General features: G+C 39.0%; 1 protein-coding gene across 9 annotated transcripts in view; it reads right to left on the bottom strand.

The window, feature by feature from the left end:
• LOC111145797 (maternal embryonic leucine zipper kinase) overlaps window positions 1-16,095 on the bottom strand; it is an 86,599-nt gene that overhangs the window by 34,064 nt on the left and 36,440 nt on the right. For all 9 annotated transcript variants that reach the window (XM_022501017.1, XM_022501016.1, XM_022501020.1 and 6 more), the window contains 2 exons: window positions 14,337-14,405; window positions 12,388-12,486 (listed from right to left, as the gene is read on the bottom strand). In XM_022501017.1, coding sequence (XP_022356725.1) covers window positions 12,388-12,486; window positions 14,337-14,405 — 168 coding nt within the window. The remainder of the gene's footprint in view (window positions 1-12,387; window positions 12,487-14,336; window positions 14,406-16,095) is intronic.

Raw genomic sequence — 16,095 nt, 5'->3', positions numbered from 1 at the left:
TACCACCAGTTGGGCATCTTCTTTGACACCAGTTGATGTGACTACTGCTCAAGGAGAAGATTTCTGAGATTCCCTCCATAATCTTAATGTTACTCTCCTAAAAACAGGGGTGCCTGGGTGGCTCAGTCAGTTAAGCGTTTGACTCTTGATTTCGGCTAGTTCATGATCTCAGGGACATGAAATCAAGCCCCACGTCAGGCTCCACACTTGTAGAACCTGCTTAAGATTCTCACTCTCACCCTCTCCCTCTGCCCTTCCCCTGACCGGCTCTCTCTTGCTCATTTTTTCTCAAAAAACAGTCTCTTAAAAACAAACAAAAAAAAAACCTTTCTCTCTCTCCTAGCCTCCTGATTTTACCACAAGGTGTGTGTGGGAGAGGAGGGAAGGGTAGAATGAAGATGTTAGCTTCTTTGCTGGACTCCTGAATGGGAGAGGTTAAAGAGTAGGGTGGACAAGACTCCAAAGTCTGAAACATACGGCTTATCTCAAGTTTTCCCAAGAGACTCAATACTTTAAGTATAGATGGTCCCAGACTTACAACAGTTCATCTTAAAATTTTTCAACTTGACCATGGTGCAAAAGTGATACACGTTCAGTAAAAACTGTACTTCACACTTTGAATTTTGATCTTGTCCCTAATGATATATGGTATGATACACTCCTGTGATGCTGGGCAGGGCAACAAGCTGCAGCTCCCCGTCAGCCAGTGATCGTGAGAACAAAGAGCCAATACATTTACAGCCATTCTGTACCTACACGATCATTCTGTTTTTCACTGTAGTACAGTAATCAGCAAGTTACATGAGATATTCAACACTTTATTATAAAATGGGCTTTGTGTTCAATGAGTTTGCCCAACTGCAGGCTAATGTAAGTGTCCAGAGCATCTTTGAGGGAGGCCAGGCTGGGCTATGCCGTTCAGTAGGTTAGATGCATTAAATGCATCTTCGACTTATAATATTTTCAACTTAAAATGGGTTTATATATTTTATGTATATATAAAATATATATTATATATACATATTTTAATATATATAATATATAATATATAAAAATATATAACATATAATAATATTGTATATTGTATATATATTTTTTATATATTTTCAACTTATGAAGGGTTTATATGTAACCCCTTAAGTCAAGGAAGATCTGTACTCTGAATTCTCAGCCACATATACTCAAGTTAAATTAAGTACAAAAATGAATACCAAAAGCTAGCTAATTATTTTGGATTATCCGTGCCTACTACATTTCCTGTTCAGTAGGGCAGAAAATAGAACAGAATATAACTTCTATTTGATACAATACTTGGGTACTAGAGCTATGTGTGAAAATGATAGAAGGAGATCATGCATATAGTTATAGAATAGCACCTATACGTTAAATATCCAAGTAAATCTGAATTATTTTTTATAATTCACTCTTGAAGAAACAGAAAACTGAGGGGAGAAAAGCAAATACTTTGAAAAGCAATAATCATCGCTTCTACTTCCCCTGTATATTACTCATTTGATCCCTGAAGCAATACTGTACGGCAGGCAAGACAGATAAATGACATAACATGTAAAGGCACTCTATAAATGACAAAACATAATCCAAACATACATAAGACTGACATCAGAAAACTCATACTGGAGGAAGAAAATGAAGACTCAGAAAGATTCCTGGAATGTGCCCAGGACTGGCTTTTTTTTTTTAAGATTTTATTTATTTATTTGAGAGAGAGAGAGTGGGAGAGAGAATGAGAGCGGAGAAGGTCAGAGGGAGAAGCAGACTCCCCATGGAGCTGGGAGCCCGATGTGGGACTCAATCCCGGGACTCCGGGATCATGACCTGAGCCAGAGGCAGTTGCTTAACCAATTGAGCCACCCAGGCGGCCCCAGGACTGGCATTTTTTGTTCCTAGTCCAGAGTCTGTTCTATCGAATCACTACACCACCTCGCCAAAACTCTGCTCCATGAGCTATTTTAACAGAGACCAGACAAGCAACCCTTGTCACAAAGGCCACAGCTACACAGGATGCAGGCCCGAGATTTAAATGATTTGACCTGCCAGATCCATCACATTCTGGAGCCCTTATGTCTAGGTTTAAATCCTGGTTCTACACTTACTGTTTGATCTTGGGGAAGTTTCTTTGTGATTCTGTGTCTCAATTGCCTCATCTACACAATGGAGACAATAATAGTATCTACTTCAGAGGATTAAATGAGTGAAAAGAATTAAAAACACAAAACCCTATTTAAAAAAAAAAAGTATACGTAATTTTTTTTTTAAGATTTTATTTATTTATTTGACAGAGAGAGAGATCACAAGTAGGCAGAGAGGCAGGCAGAGAGAGAGGGGGAAGCAGGCTCCCTGCTGAACAGAGAGCCCGATGTGGGGCTCGAGCCCAGGACCCTGAGATTGTGACCTGAGCTGAAGGCAGAGGCTTTAACCCACTGAGCCACCCAGGTGCCCCCGTAAATATTTAAATAATTTTAAGTATTTTTTAAAATTTAACTGCTCTGTAAAATTTAAAGTAATAACACTGTTCTGCCCCTGACTCTTAAAGGTAATATCCTGGGGCGCCTGGGTGGCTCAGTAGGTTAAAGCCTCTGCCTTTGGCTCGGGTCATGATCCCAAGCCCCGCATCGGGCTCTCTGCTCAGCAGGGAGCCTGCTTCCCTTCCTTTCTCTCTGCCTACTTGTGATCTCTGTCTGTCAAATAAATAAATTTAAAAAAAATTAAAAAAAAAAAGGTAATATCCTAAGGGCTCTATACTATACTCTAGTATAATATAGAGAGAGTTCTTACATAATAGCACACTACTCAATTATAGTATGTATTCAGTAAATATTAGCAATTATTATACTAAAATATAAGCAAAATTACATACTTTTTTTGAACACTCAGAACTATATATTTTACTTTTTTTTTTTTTTAAAGATTTTATTTATTTATTTATTTGACAGACAGAGATCACAAGTAGGTAGAGAGGCAGGCAGAGAGAGAGGGAGAAGCAGGCTCCCTGCAGAGCAGAGAGCCTGATGTGGGGCTCGATCCCGGGACCCTGGGATCATGACCTGAGCTGAAGGCAGAGGCTTTAACCCACTGAGCCACCCAGGTACCCCTATATATTTTACTTTATACTACACCCAAATTTAAAATAATTTTTGTGTTGGTGAAATCAGAGACTTTCTTCATGTTGGCATCTGTTCTCCCACAAGCAGTGGTGTATCTTATGCTATGAGGATCATGGCTGAGAAGACACGCCAAGCCCTCCCACACATGGAGAAATGATGACCCCCAATGGCTGAACACAGGCATTTGCACCACCCACTCCCTCACCCTCACAGGGGACACATCCCCGATTGCCTGGCCCTGCTAGTGCACTGCTTGCACACCTGCACGCTCTGCTCTTCTGAGGCATAGTACTGACAGTTGCTTGAATGAAACTGTTGCTCAACAACCTAACCTTACAGCTAAAACAGCTAGAAAAAGAACAAGAAGGGCAGCCTAAAGCCATCAGAAAGAAGGAAATAATAAAGAGTAGAACAGAAATAAATGATATAGAAACAAACAAACCAAAAACAATAGACCAGATCAATGAAACCAGGGGCTGGTTCTTTGAAAACAACTAATAAAATGGATAAACCTCTAGCCAGACTTATCAAAAAGAAAAGAGAAAGGACCCAAATAAATAAAATCACAAATAAGAAAGGAGAAATAACCAAAAACAAGAAATGCAAGTAATTATAAGAGATAATTATGAAAAACTATATGCCAACAAACTGGACAAACTAGAAGAAATGGATAAATTCCTTGAAACATATAAACTTCCCAAACTGAAACAAGAAGAAATAGAAAACTTGAATAGACCGATAAACAGCAAAGAAATTGAATCAGTAATAAAAAAACTTCCAACAAACAGAAGTCCAGGACCAGATGGCTTCACAGGCAAATTCTACCAAACATTTAAAGAAGTGTCACAGTGCCTGGGTGGCTCAGTCAGTTAAGCATATGACTCTTGATCTCAACTCTGGTCCTGGTCTTAGGGTCATGAGTTCAAGCCATGTGTTGGGCTCCATGCTGGGTGTGGAGCCTACTTTAAAGAAAAAAAAAAGAAGAGTTAATACCTATTCTCAAACTATTTCAAAAAATAAGAGAAGGAAGGAAAACTTCCAAAGTCATTCTATGAGGTCAGCATTACCTGATACCAAAACCAGAAAGACATCACTAGAAAAGAAATACAGGCCAACATCCCTAATGAACATTGATGCAAAAATCCTCAATAAAATACTAGCAAACCAAAATCCAACAATATATTGAAAAAAAAATCATTCACCACAATCAAGTAGGATTTATTCCTGGGTTGCAAGGCTGGTTCAATATTTGCAAATCAATCAACATGCTACATCACATCACTAAAAGAAAAAATAAGAACCATATGATCAATGATCATTTCAATAGATCCAGAAAAAGCATTTGACAAAGTGCAATATCCATGCATGATAAAAACCCTCAACAAAGTTTTGAGAGAACATACTTCAACATATTAAAGCCCATATATGAAAAACCCACAGGTAATATCATCCTAAATGGAGAAAAACTTAGAGCTTTTCCTCTATGATCAGGAAAAAGATAGGGATGTTGACTCTCATCACTTTTACTCAACATAATACGAGAAGTCTTAGCCACAACAATCGGCCAATAAAAAGAAATAAAAGGCATCCAAACTGTCAAGAAAGAAGTAAAACTTTCACTATTTGCAAATAACATGATACTCCATGTGGAAAACCCAAAAGACTCCACCAAAAAACTGCTAGAACAAATTCAGTAAAGTCACAGGATATAAATTCAGTGTACAGAAATCTGCTGCATTTCTATTCATTAATAATGAAGCAGCAGAAAGGGAAATTAAGGAGTGCCTGGGTGGCTCAGTCAGTTGAGATTCTGCATTCTGCTCAGGTCATCATTCCAGGGTGCTGGGATCAAGCCCCGCATAGGGCTCCCTACTTTAGCAGGAAGCCTGCTTCTCCCTCTCCCTCTGCTGCTCCCCCTGCTTGTGTTCTCTTGCTCTCTCTCAAATAAATAAAATCGTTAAAAAGAGAGAGAGGGGGGCGCCTGGGTGGCTCAGTGGGTTGAACCCTCTGCCTTCGGCTCAGGTCATGATCCCAGGGTCCTGGGTCAAGCCCCACATCGGGCTCTCTGCTCTGCAGGGAGCCTGCTTCCCCCCCTGCTCCCGCCTGTCTGCCTCTCTGCCTACTTGTGATCTCTGTCAAATAAATAAATAAATAAATCTAAAAAAAAAAAAGAGAGAGAGTGAGAGAAATTAAGGAATTAATCCCATTTACAATTGTACCTAAAACAGTAAGATACCTACGAATAAACCTAACAGAAGAGGTAACAGACTTATACTCTGAAAACTATAAAACACTGATGAAAAAAATCAAAGATGACACAAAGAAATGGAAGACACTCCGTGTTCATGGATTGAAGAACAAATACTGTTAAAATGTCTATACCTCCTGGGGCGCCTGGGTGGCTCAGTGGGTTAACCCTCTGCCTTCAGCTTGGGTCATGATCTCAGGGTCCTGGGATCGAGCCCTGCATGGGGCTCTCTGCTCACCGGGGAGCCTGCTTCCCCCCTCTCTCTCTGCCTGCCTCTCTGTCTACTTGTGATCTCTCTCTCTCTGTCAAATAAATAAATAAAATATTAAAAAAAAATGTCTATACCTCCTAAAGCAATCTACACATTCAGTGCAATCCCTATTAAAATGCCAACAGCATTTTTCACAGAGCTAGAACAAACAATCCCAAATATTTGCATGGAACCACAAAAGACACCACGTAGCCAAAGCAACCTTGAAAAAGGAAAACAAAGCTGGAGGTACCATGATTTTGGACTTCAAGTTATATTACAAAGCTGTAGTAATCAAAACAGTATTGTTAAACAGCTTAACAATAACCCACAACCTTCGGACCAACTTCAAAACAGTATTGTACTGGCACAGAAATAGATACACAAAATCAATAAAACAGAATAGAAAACCCAGAAATGAATCTACAATTATACAGTCAATCTTCAACGAAGCAGTAAAGAATATCCAAAGGGAAAAAGAATGTCTCTTCAACAAATGGTGTTGGGAAATCTGGGCAGCAACATGCAAAAGAATAAAACCGGACCATTTTCTTACACCATACACAAAAATAAATTCAAAATGGATTAAAGACCTAAATGTAATACTTGAAACCATGAAAATCCTAGAAGAGAACACAGGCAGTACTTTTCTGACATAGTAACTTCTTTCTAGGTAATGTCTCCTGAGGCAAAGGAAACAAAATGAAAAATAAACCATTGGAACTACACCAAAATAAAAAGCTTCTACATAGTGAAAGGAACAATCAACAAAACTAAAAGGTAATCTATGGAATGGGAGAATATATTTGAGAATTATGTATCTAATAAAGGGTTAGTATCCAAAATATATTAAGAATTTATCCTACTCAACACCCAAAAGATGAATAATTCAATTAAAAATGGGCAGAAGAACTACAGGGTATTTACCCCAAAGATACAAACGTAGTGATCCAAAGGGGCACGTGCACCCCAATGTTTATAGTAGCAATGTCCACAATACCCAAACTATGGAAAGAGCCAAGATGTCCATCAAAAGATGAATGGATAAAGATGACATGGTATGTATATACAACGGAATATTATGCAGCCATCACAAAAACCTGAATCTTGCCATTTACAGTGACATGGATGGAACTGGAGGGTATTATGCTAAGCGAAATAAGTCAATCAGAGACAGATAATTATCATATGATCTCACTGATATGAGGTATTTGAGAAAAAAGATAGAAGATCATATGGGAAGGGAGGGAAAAATGAAAAAAGACAAAACCAGAGAGGGAGACAAACCATGAGAGACTCTTAATCTCAGGAAACAAACTGAGGATTACTGGAGGGGAGGATGGCGGGAGGGATGGGGTGGCTGGGTGATGGACATTGGGGAGGGTATGTGCTATGGTGAGTGCTGTGAATTGTGTAAGACTGATGAATCACACACCTGTACCCCTGAAACAAATAACATATTCTATGTTGATAAAAAAAAAATGGGCAGAAGGCATGGATAGACATTTTTCCAAAGAAGACATACAGATGGCCAACAGACACATGAAAAGATGCTCACAACATCACTCATCGTCAGGGAAATGCAAATAAAAAATACAGCAATGACCTATCACCTCACACCTTTCAATACAGCTAAAATCAACAACATAAGAAACAAAAGGTGTTGGTGAGGATGTAGAGAGGCAAATGAATGCTCTTGCACTGTTGGTGGAAATGCAAACTAGTGCAGCCACTTTGGAAAACACTATGGAGGATAAGGGGCACCTGGGTTGCTCAGCCAGTTAAGCATCCGACTCTTGGTTCTGGCTCAGGTCACGATCTCAGGGTCCTGAGATAGAGCCCTATACCAGGCTCCATGCTCAGCCGGGACACTGCTTGAGATTCTCTTCCTCTTCCCCTCTCCCTGCTCACATGCTCTCTCTCACATAAATAAATAAATCTTAAAACAAAACAAAACAAAAAAACCCTTAAAAATAGAACTATCCTATGATCCAGCAATCGCACTACTAGGTATTTAGCCAAAGCATACAAAAATACTAATTCAAAGAGGGGTGCCTGGCTGGCTCAGTCAGTGAAGCACACAACTCCTGATCTCAGGGTTGTGAGTTCAAGCCTCACACTGCGTGTGGAGATTACTTAAAAATATTTTTTTTAAAAAGGGGAGGATACATGCACCCTGAGGTTTATAGCAGCAGTATCTGTAATAGCCAAACTACAGAAAGAGCCCAAGTGTCCATCTATGGGTGGATAAAGAAGATGTGGCATATACCTATACATACACACACACACACACACACAGGAATATTAGCCATAAAAAAGAATGAAATCTTGCCATTTGAATGACACGGATGGAACTAGAGAGTATTATGCTAAGTGAAATAGAGAAAAACAAGATACCATATGCTTTCACTCATATGTGGAATTTAAGAAACAAAACCAACAAGCAAAGGGAAAAAGAGAGAGAGGCAAACCAAGAAACAGACTCTTAGAGAACAAACTGATGGTTAGCAGAAGGGAGGTGGGCAGGTGGGGGCTGGGGAAATGAGTGAAACAGATGATGGGAATTAAAGAGTACATTTGTTTTGATGAGCACCAGGTGACATTTAGAAGTGTTGAACCACTATATTTACACCTGAAACTAATACTACACTATATGTTAACTAACTTGAATTTAAATAAAAACTTAAAAAAAAAAAAGGATTAAGTCACTGTTCTAACTGCATTTGCTCGGTAGATACCAAAGATACTGTGGAGGACCAAAGGGAATATGGAGAAGAGAAATTTTAGGAGCTGGCAGTCATAGGATAATCAGAAGGGAATTCGTAACAGTGGGCAGACTAGTGAGAAGGAGCTAAAAACAAGCTTACTCTGATTTTCCAAGACTAGCTGGCTATTGAGAAGCATATTTATTAATGTGATTATTCCAGAAAGCAAATACCTCACAGCTCTACCAAGTCCACATTGTGGCATGTCTGAAAAACCTGCAAGCTCTTCTGTTGACCCAAGCACATACCCCACTCCACTGCAGAAATTTTAGTGGATAATCAGAGAATGTGCCAAATTATCTGAAAAGGGCATTAAAACACTTCTCCTTTAAAGCATTACTTTTCTGGGACGCCTGGGTGGCTCAGTGGGTTAAGCCGCTGCCTTCGGCTCAGGTCATGATCCCAGGGTCCTGGGGTTGAGTCCCGCATGGGGCTCCTTGCTCAGCAGGGAGCGTGCCCCTCTGCCTGCCTCTCTGCCTGCTTGTGTGCTTTCTCTCTCTCTTTCTGACAAATAAATAAGATCTTTAAAAAATAATAATAAATAAAATTAAAAAAAATAAAGCATTACTTTTCTAACCACATCTCTATGTGAGGCTACATTTTCTTCGTATGCTTCAATCAAAACAGCATATCAAAACAGACTGAATGCAAAAGCGGGTTAAGTATCCAAGGATCTTCTATTAAGCCAGATTTAAAAGTAATCTACAGGGCGCTTGGGTGGCTCAGTGGGTTAAGCCTCTGCCTTCGGCTCAGGTCATGATCTCCTGGGATCGAGGCCCGCATCGGGCTCTCTGCTCAGCGGGGAGCCTGCTTTCTCCTCTCTCTCTATGCCTGCCTCTCTGCCTACTTGTGATCTCTCTCTCTCTCTGTTTCAAATAAATAAATAAAATCTTAAAAAAAAAATAAAAATAAAAGTAATCTACAAAGATGTAAAGTGATGACACTCTTCAAAATTTATTTCTTAAATCTGTTATTTTTCATTTCTTGGTATCCTTATCTCTATATTAGGGATATGAATTGTATTGACTTAAAAGGATACACCTTTCACAGTGGTTCCAGGCTTTGCCCTGTGGTTTGCTTTGGTGAATGGGATATTACCAAACATGATGCAAGCAGAGGCTTGAAAAAATGCTTGAAAAATGAAGGATTAGAGTTTGCCCACTTTCTTGTCTCTTTTGGAATCCAGGCAGCATATCAGGAAGCCCAGGCTAGCCTGCCACACTCAATGTGGCCCAACAAACAGCCAGCACAAACAGCTGGTCATGTGAGCAAGCCGGAGACCATCCCGCTACTATCAAGTCACCAGATGACTGCAGTCACATGACGACTCCAGGCAAAGAAGGCCTGCCTAAGAACTGCCTAGATGATCCAGCCCAAATTGCTGGTCCACAGAATTATAAGTTATTATTGTTTTAAGTCACTAAATTCTGAGATTTCATTACCTACAGTAATAGTTAACTAATATCAAAGTATACATATCCTTTAATAATATTCACATTTTTGCCAAGTTCAAGTTGCCATTTGTTAAAAAAAAAAAAGACTTAAACATTAATGAAAGAATAATTACTTAACTAAATGTTTTAACTCATATAGGACTCTGTTTAAAGTTTTTTCACATACATATACTAGACCAGTTCTCAGGGTATAGCCCACAGGGCTCTGAGGATCTCCAAGGTCAGAACTATTTTTATAATACCGTTTTTTTTTTTTTTCATTTTTCACAATGTTAACATTTGTAGCAATGGTACAAACACAATGGTGAGTAAAACTGTTGGTGCCTTAGTATGAATCAATGCAGTGACACCAACTACAGTAAGATACCATATTCTTAAAAAAAAAAAAAAGATACCATAATCTTTGTCATGCAATTACAGTTGAAAAAAATTTTTAAGGCAGTTTCAATTAAGAATATCACTGATGAAGTAGTAAAAAGTATTAATTTTATTAAACCTTGGTCACTCAGTACACGTGTTTTTGATATTCTGTGTGACAAAATGGGAAGCATGCAGAAAGCACTTCTGCATACCAAAATACAACAGCTATTTAGAGGAAAAGCACCTGTATGACTGAGTTATGAGTTGAATCACCTGTTTTCTTCATGGAACACCATTTTCACTTGAAAGACAAACTACATCTACACTTGGATATTTGGCATTTTCTCAAAAATGAACAAAATGAACGTGTCACTTAAAGGAAAACAAGCAACGGACAGTATTTGTTGCTAATGATATAATTTAGGCTTACAATCAAAAACTAGGATTTGGGGGACACCTGGGTGGTGCAGTCAGTTAAAGTGTCCAACTCTTGGTTTCAGCTCAGGTAGTGATCTCAGCGTTGTGAGATCGAGCCCCATGTTAGGGTCTGCACTCAGCATGGAGTCTGCTTAAGACTCTTTTTCCCTCTCCCTCTGCCCCTCCCCACCAAAAGAAATAAATCTTTGAAAAGAAAATTGGGATTTTTGAAAATCTGTACCTGCCACCATTAGTATAACAGCTTTCCAATTCCTTTTTTTTTTTAATAGCTTTCCACTTCTTAAAGACTCTTCTGATAAGATCAATAGTGACGTTAAGAAACGTGAGGGTTTTATTTTTATTATATAATGAAAGGTGTTAACTTTTGGAAGATCTGAATAACTCAGTGAAACAATATTTTCCAAATAACCAATGCATAATGTTACATGGGGAAGAGATCCAATGGATAGACAAATGGATTTTAATACAATAGAGTACAACAACTTCATTGATTCCTTAAGCAACTAACCCTTAAGAAACCACTATAAGGTTCATTAAGAAAGCTTAATGAACTAACACAGAATATCCCTACTTATCTGAAAAAGCTTTTAAAGTGTTAAACCATTTTCCCAGTACATATCTGTGTGAGGCTGCTTTTTCTTCATATGCTTCAATCAAAACAACATATCAAAACAGACAGAATATAGAAGCAGATGAGATCCTAGTGTCTTCTATCAAGCTAGACTTTAAAGAAATTCGCAAAGATGCTACTTCTCTCAATAAATTTATTTTTTAAAGTTATTTTTCATGAAAAAATTAACTTGAGATAAAATGTAATAGGTTTACTACTGTTACTTTTAAATGAATCAATCAATAAATATTCAGAGTGTACAGGAGTCCTCAGACTTAAAAGTGTGACAACCGGGGGCGCCTCGGTGGCTCAGTGGGTTAAAGCCTCTGCCTTCGGCTCAGGTCATGATCCTGCGGTCCTAGGATCGAGCCCCACATCGGGCTCTCTGCTCGGCAGGGAGCCTGCTTCCCCGTCTCTCTCTGCCTGCCTCTCTGTCTACTTGTGATCTCTGTCAAATAAATAAATAAATAAATAAATCTTTAACAACAACAACAAAAAAACTGTGACAACCGCTATAACCTCATTACTCCTCTAGGAAGTAGAACTGTTAAACTACTTTTTACAGACAAACAAACAGATTTGGCAAAGTTAAGTGACGTGCCTGCGATTTCTAGAGCACTGTTCACAATCCTAACTACATGTAAGAAATACCCGGAAGCTTTTAAAATTAACTACTAATTGTTCTGAGATGGGCACATTTTTTTTAAGGTCCCAGTGATTCTCATGTACAGCCTAAATTAAGAGCCACTGTCCTAGAGATTAACAGGCAAATGTATAATTAGGTTACAAGCCTCATAAACACCAAACTGATAAACAAGTCTACAAAATACATTTTCTTGGGGCACCTGGGTGGCTCAGTGGGTTAAGCCGCTGCCTTCGGCTCAGGTCATGATCTCAGGGTCCTGGGATCGAGCCCCGCATCGGGCTCTCTGCTCAGCAGGGAGCCTGCTTCCTCCTCTCTCTCTACCTGCCTCTCTGCCTGCTTGTGATCCCTCTGTGTCAAATAAATAAATAAAATCTTTAAAAAAAAAAATACGTTTTCTTTTATATTTAAACCACATCACTATAGGTCCTGAATCCACACAAAGATCAAACAAAGTTTTTTTGAAAAATTCTACCGGACTTCATTTTACTTACAGAATTCTTGCTTTGCCACTCAACAGGACAGTTGTAATCATGCATGATCCAGGGATGGTTCAACAGATTTTTCACAGAAATCCGTTTCTTTGGGTCCACCTAGTGGTCATTGAGAAGTAGCTAGAGATTAACATTTCGAATAGGGAACACAGAACTCCTTTCTTCCTGAAGAACTCAAAATTCATCAGAACAGATGTAAACTTTATCATCACAAAAATGCTGTCAAAGACCTTAAAATGGCCTTGGAATAAATTCTATAAAAAAGGCAATAGAGGCAAGAAAACTATAGCAACCAACACGCGCTTAGGAGATAAATGTTTAACAAACATGAACTTCATTGGTATGGACATTATTCATGAAGTTCAGTCAATCTATTGTATGATGTAATAGTCTTTGCTGGAAAACCTATTCACAGGAAATATTCACCAATTTAATATTCAAGCAGCCACAATGCAGGGCATTCATAGTGAATATGCAATCTCTACCTCCGATGAGCTTACAATCACATAGAACAAGTTGAAAAGCACACCATTCTTTTCCATTTGTAATTTTCAAATGTGAGGAGAGGAAAATTAATCAACAAAGATTAAGTTTTTTGGAGTTTAGAAGAACGGATGAGGTGTTTTCAATCTCATTATGGAGATTTGGTGGTCTGGCTCTACTTAATCAAGGTGGGTGAGCCTGAGGTAAATTTTGAATAAAAAGTGGAGATGGCTTAATAGATGGAAAAATGGGAAGATATTCTGAATACATAATAATGAAAAAATATTGCACTAATAAGATACTCATATTTTCAAAGTGTTGCCTATTAATCTCATTTTATCCTCATAACATAGAAGTGAGGCCAGGCTCAGAACCCCATCTGACAGATCAGAACCAGGTTAGGTGGCATGCCTAGTGATTGGCAGAGTAGATACCTAGATTTTAGCACTCCTACCTTAAGCCCTTAAGAGGCCATTCCCCCTAAATCTGTGGTTCCAAGACCCGGAGCATAAGCAACATCTGGAAGCTTGTTAGAAAGGCAGATTCCTAGTCCTGCCCCAGATCTATTGACTCGGACACTCTTGGGGTGGCACCCAGCAATCTGTGTTTTAACATGCCCATCTGGCAATCTTGATACATGCTAAAGTTTGAGAACCACTGCACAAGGTCATGGGGTCCCCTCGATTGTCCATCAGTTCATTGAAGCTTGTACTGCCTGTCTACTATACAGTAATGTGCAAGACTGGGAGCAAGAAAGGGGAAGACAGTAGAGCAAGAGCCAGTCAGAGAAGACAGACAATGCTCAAGACAAAGGAAGGAAAACCATATCAGCAAAGACATATGGTAGAGATCTGAAAGAAAATGCATTCGCAGCACAATTAAGAAAGCATCTAGAGGGTGCCTGGGTGGCTCAGTGGGTTAAAGCCTCTGCCTTTGGCTCAGGTCATGATCCCAGGGTCCTGGGATCGAGTCCCGCATTGGGCTCTCTGCTTGGTGGGGAGCCTGCTTCCTCCTCTCTCTCTGCCTGCTTCTCTGCCTACTTGTGATCTCTGTCTGTCAAATAAATAAATAAAATCTTTAAAAAAAAAAAAAAGCATCTAGAGGACGGCAGTAGATATAATGAATGGAATTTGTTAAGCTAATAGAGAAACAGCACTGTCCTCCAAACGTAGCAGCACTACAGATATCTTTTTTTTTTTTTTTTGAAGATTTTGTTTATTTATTTGACAGACACAGGTAGGTAGAGCGGCAGGCAGAGAGAGGGGGAAGCAGGCTCCCCGCTAAGCAGAGAGCCCAATGTGGGGCTTGATCCCAGGACCCTGGTGGGATCATGACCTGAGCCGAAGGCAGAGGCTTTAACCCACTGAGCCACACAGGTGCCCCAGCACTACAGATATCTTACAGTTGGATCAAACAACTGCAATAGACTTCTATTATTTATTTAAAAAATAAATAACAAAGCTTACCTGCAGCATTTGTTGAAGAAGCAGAATGCTACTGGATGAGAGCCACTTAGGAACCTCATATTTCCCTCTCTACAAAAAACAAAGAAACATTTAAAAGATTTAGGTTAATCAGCCTTGACATCAATTTCTAAGATGACAAAGTGCTGTAGGTGTACTTCCAAGCTTGAAGACTTAACCCAAATATAAGATTTGGTAAAACATTATTAACAACATAAGAAACATATCTCTTGCCCTAAAGAAAAAATCCAACAAATTAAATATTGTCACCTCTACATCGTCCGCATATCAGAGAAGGCCTAGAGCACAGAGAATGTAACTGGAATACATAAATGTGGAGGGTTTTTTGGGATCTGTGATGTGATTAAATGGACAGCCAGTACACATTGTAGTCAATTTTCGTATTGCTAAAGCAAATTTTAGTTTATAATCTCAGAACAATTATCAGTTGACAAAATTAAGTAACAGAAAATGTATTTGGTGGCAGGACATAGGCTGTGGTTAAAAACAGGTCACATAGGAACACCTGGGTGGCTCAGTCGTTAAGCGTCTGACTTCAACTCAGGTCATGATCCCAGGGTTAGGGTTAGCGGGAAGCCTGCTTCTCCCTCTCCCACTCCCCCTGCTTGTGTTCCCTCTCTCCCTGTGTCTCTCCGTCAAATAAATAAATAAAATCTTAAAAAAAAAAAAAGGTCTCATATCATCCATAGGACAGAAATCATAATCATTGAGGGAAACTGATGCAAACCATTTTCTAAGTCAGTGTTTTGGGAATGGAAGACGCTCAGGAGACAAATGTTTACAATCTAGAATACTCAAAAATTACAGTCACCAATTCATCAACCAAAGAAAAGACCAGGGGCTTGCAAAACACTAATAGGTAATAGCACATATATTTACACAACCTGCCATACACCCCTCTCACAATTCAGAAGAAACAACAGAATCATTTCTCTTAGCAAAGGACAAATTGTTTAATGATGTTAGGATAAAAGGTTAATTATTTGAAAAAAAATTAAGATTGAACTTTAATTCAGTTTATATCAAAATTAATTTCATCCAGATTAAAGAAGGAATAGAAATACATAACCACAGAGTACTTAAGTAAAGAAGAGGAAATTTTTAGAATTTTTCTAAACATGACAGCAAACCCAAAACTATAAAGATTAACCGTTGACATTTCTATATAGCAAAACAGTATTAAAAAGTTAACTAAAAACAAATGGAGTAAAGAAAATTTTCCACCTAAATCACTAAATATTAATAAACTTCATTGCATAAAAAGCTCTTACAAATCACTAAGGTTTCACCACCAGCCAACATGTGCTGCCCACATAGTCCCTCAACTCTTCAAATGGCCAGAAAACAGAGTCATCTTTAATTTCTCTTTCTCTCATAACTCACATCTGACCCATCAGCAAAATCTATTGGTTCTATGTTAAAAATCTACACAGAGCCACTTCTCACTAATTCCACCATGCCACTAGCATCTCCCACCTGGCATATTGCGAAAGACTCCTAACTGATGTTCCAGATTCTACTACTGCCCCTCTCCCACCCCCAGGCTAATCTCCACTCACCAGCCATGTTCTCTTAAAACATCGGTTCAGATCATGCTTCTTCACCACCCAAAACTCTCCAATGCTTCCCCAGATCACTGAGAATAAAATCCAAATACCTTATTTTGGTTCCAAGGTCCTACCTGCATGTTCCCTATCCCCACTTCCACCCAACTCCTTGCTACTACTCAGACTCACCTCCT

Source organism: Enhydra lutris, unplaced genomic scaffold (genome assembly GCF_002288905.1).
Source record: "Enhydra lutris kenyoni isolate GAN:26980312 unplaced genomic scaffold, ASM228890v2 scaffoldscaffold13, whole genome shotgun sequence".
Lineage (NCBI taxonomy): Eukaryota > Metazoa > Chordata > Mammalia > Carnivora > Mustelidae > Enhydra > Enhydra lutris.
The sequence above is the reverse complement of the archived record's forward strand: the minus strand, read 5'-3'. Positions and strand labels throughout refer to the sequence as shown.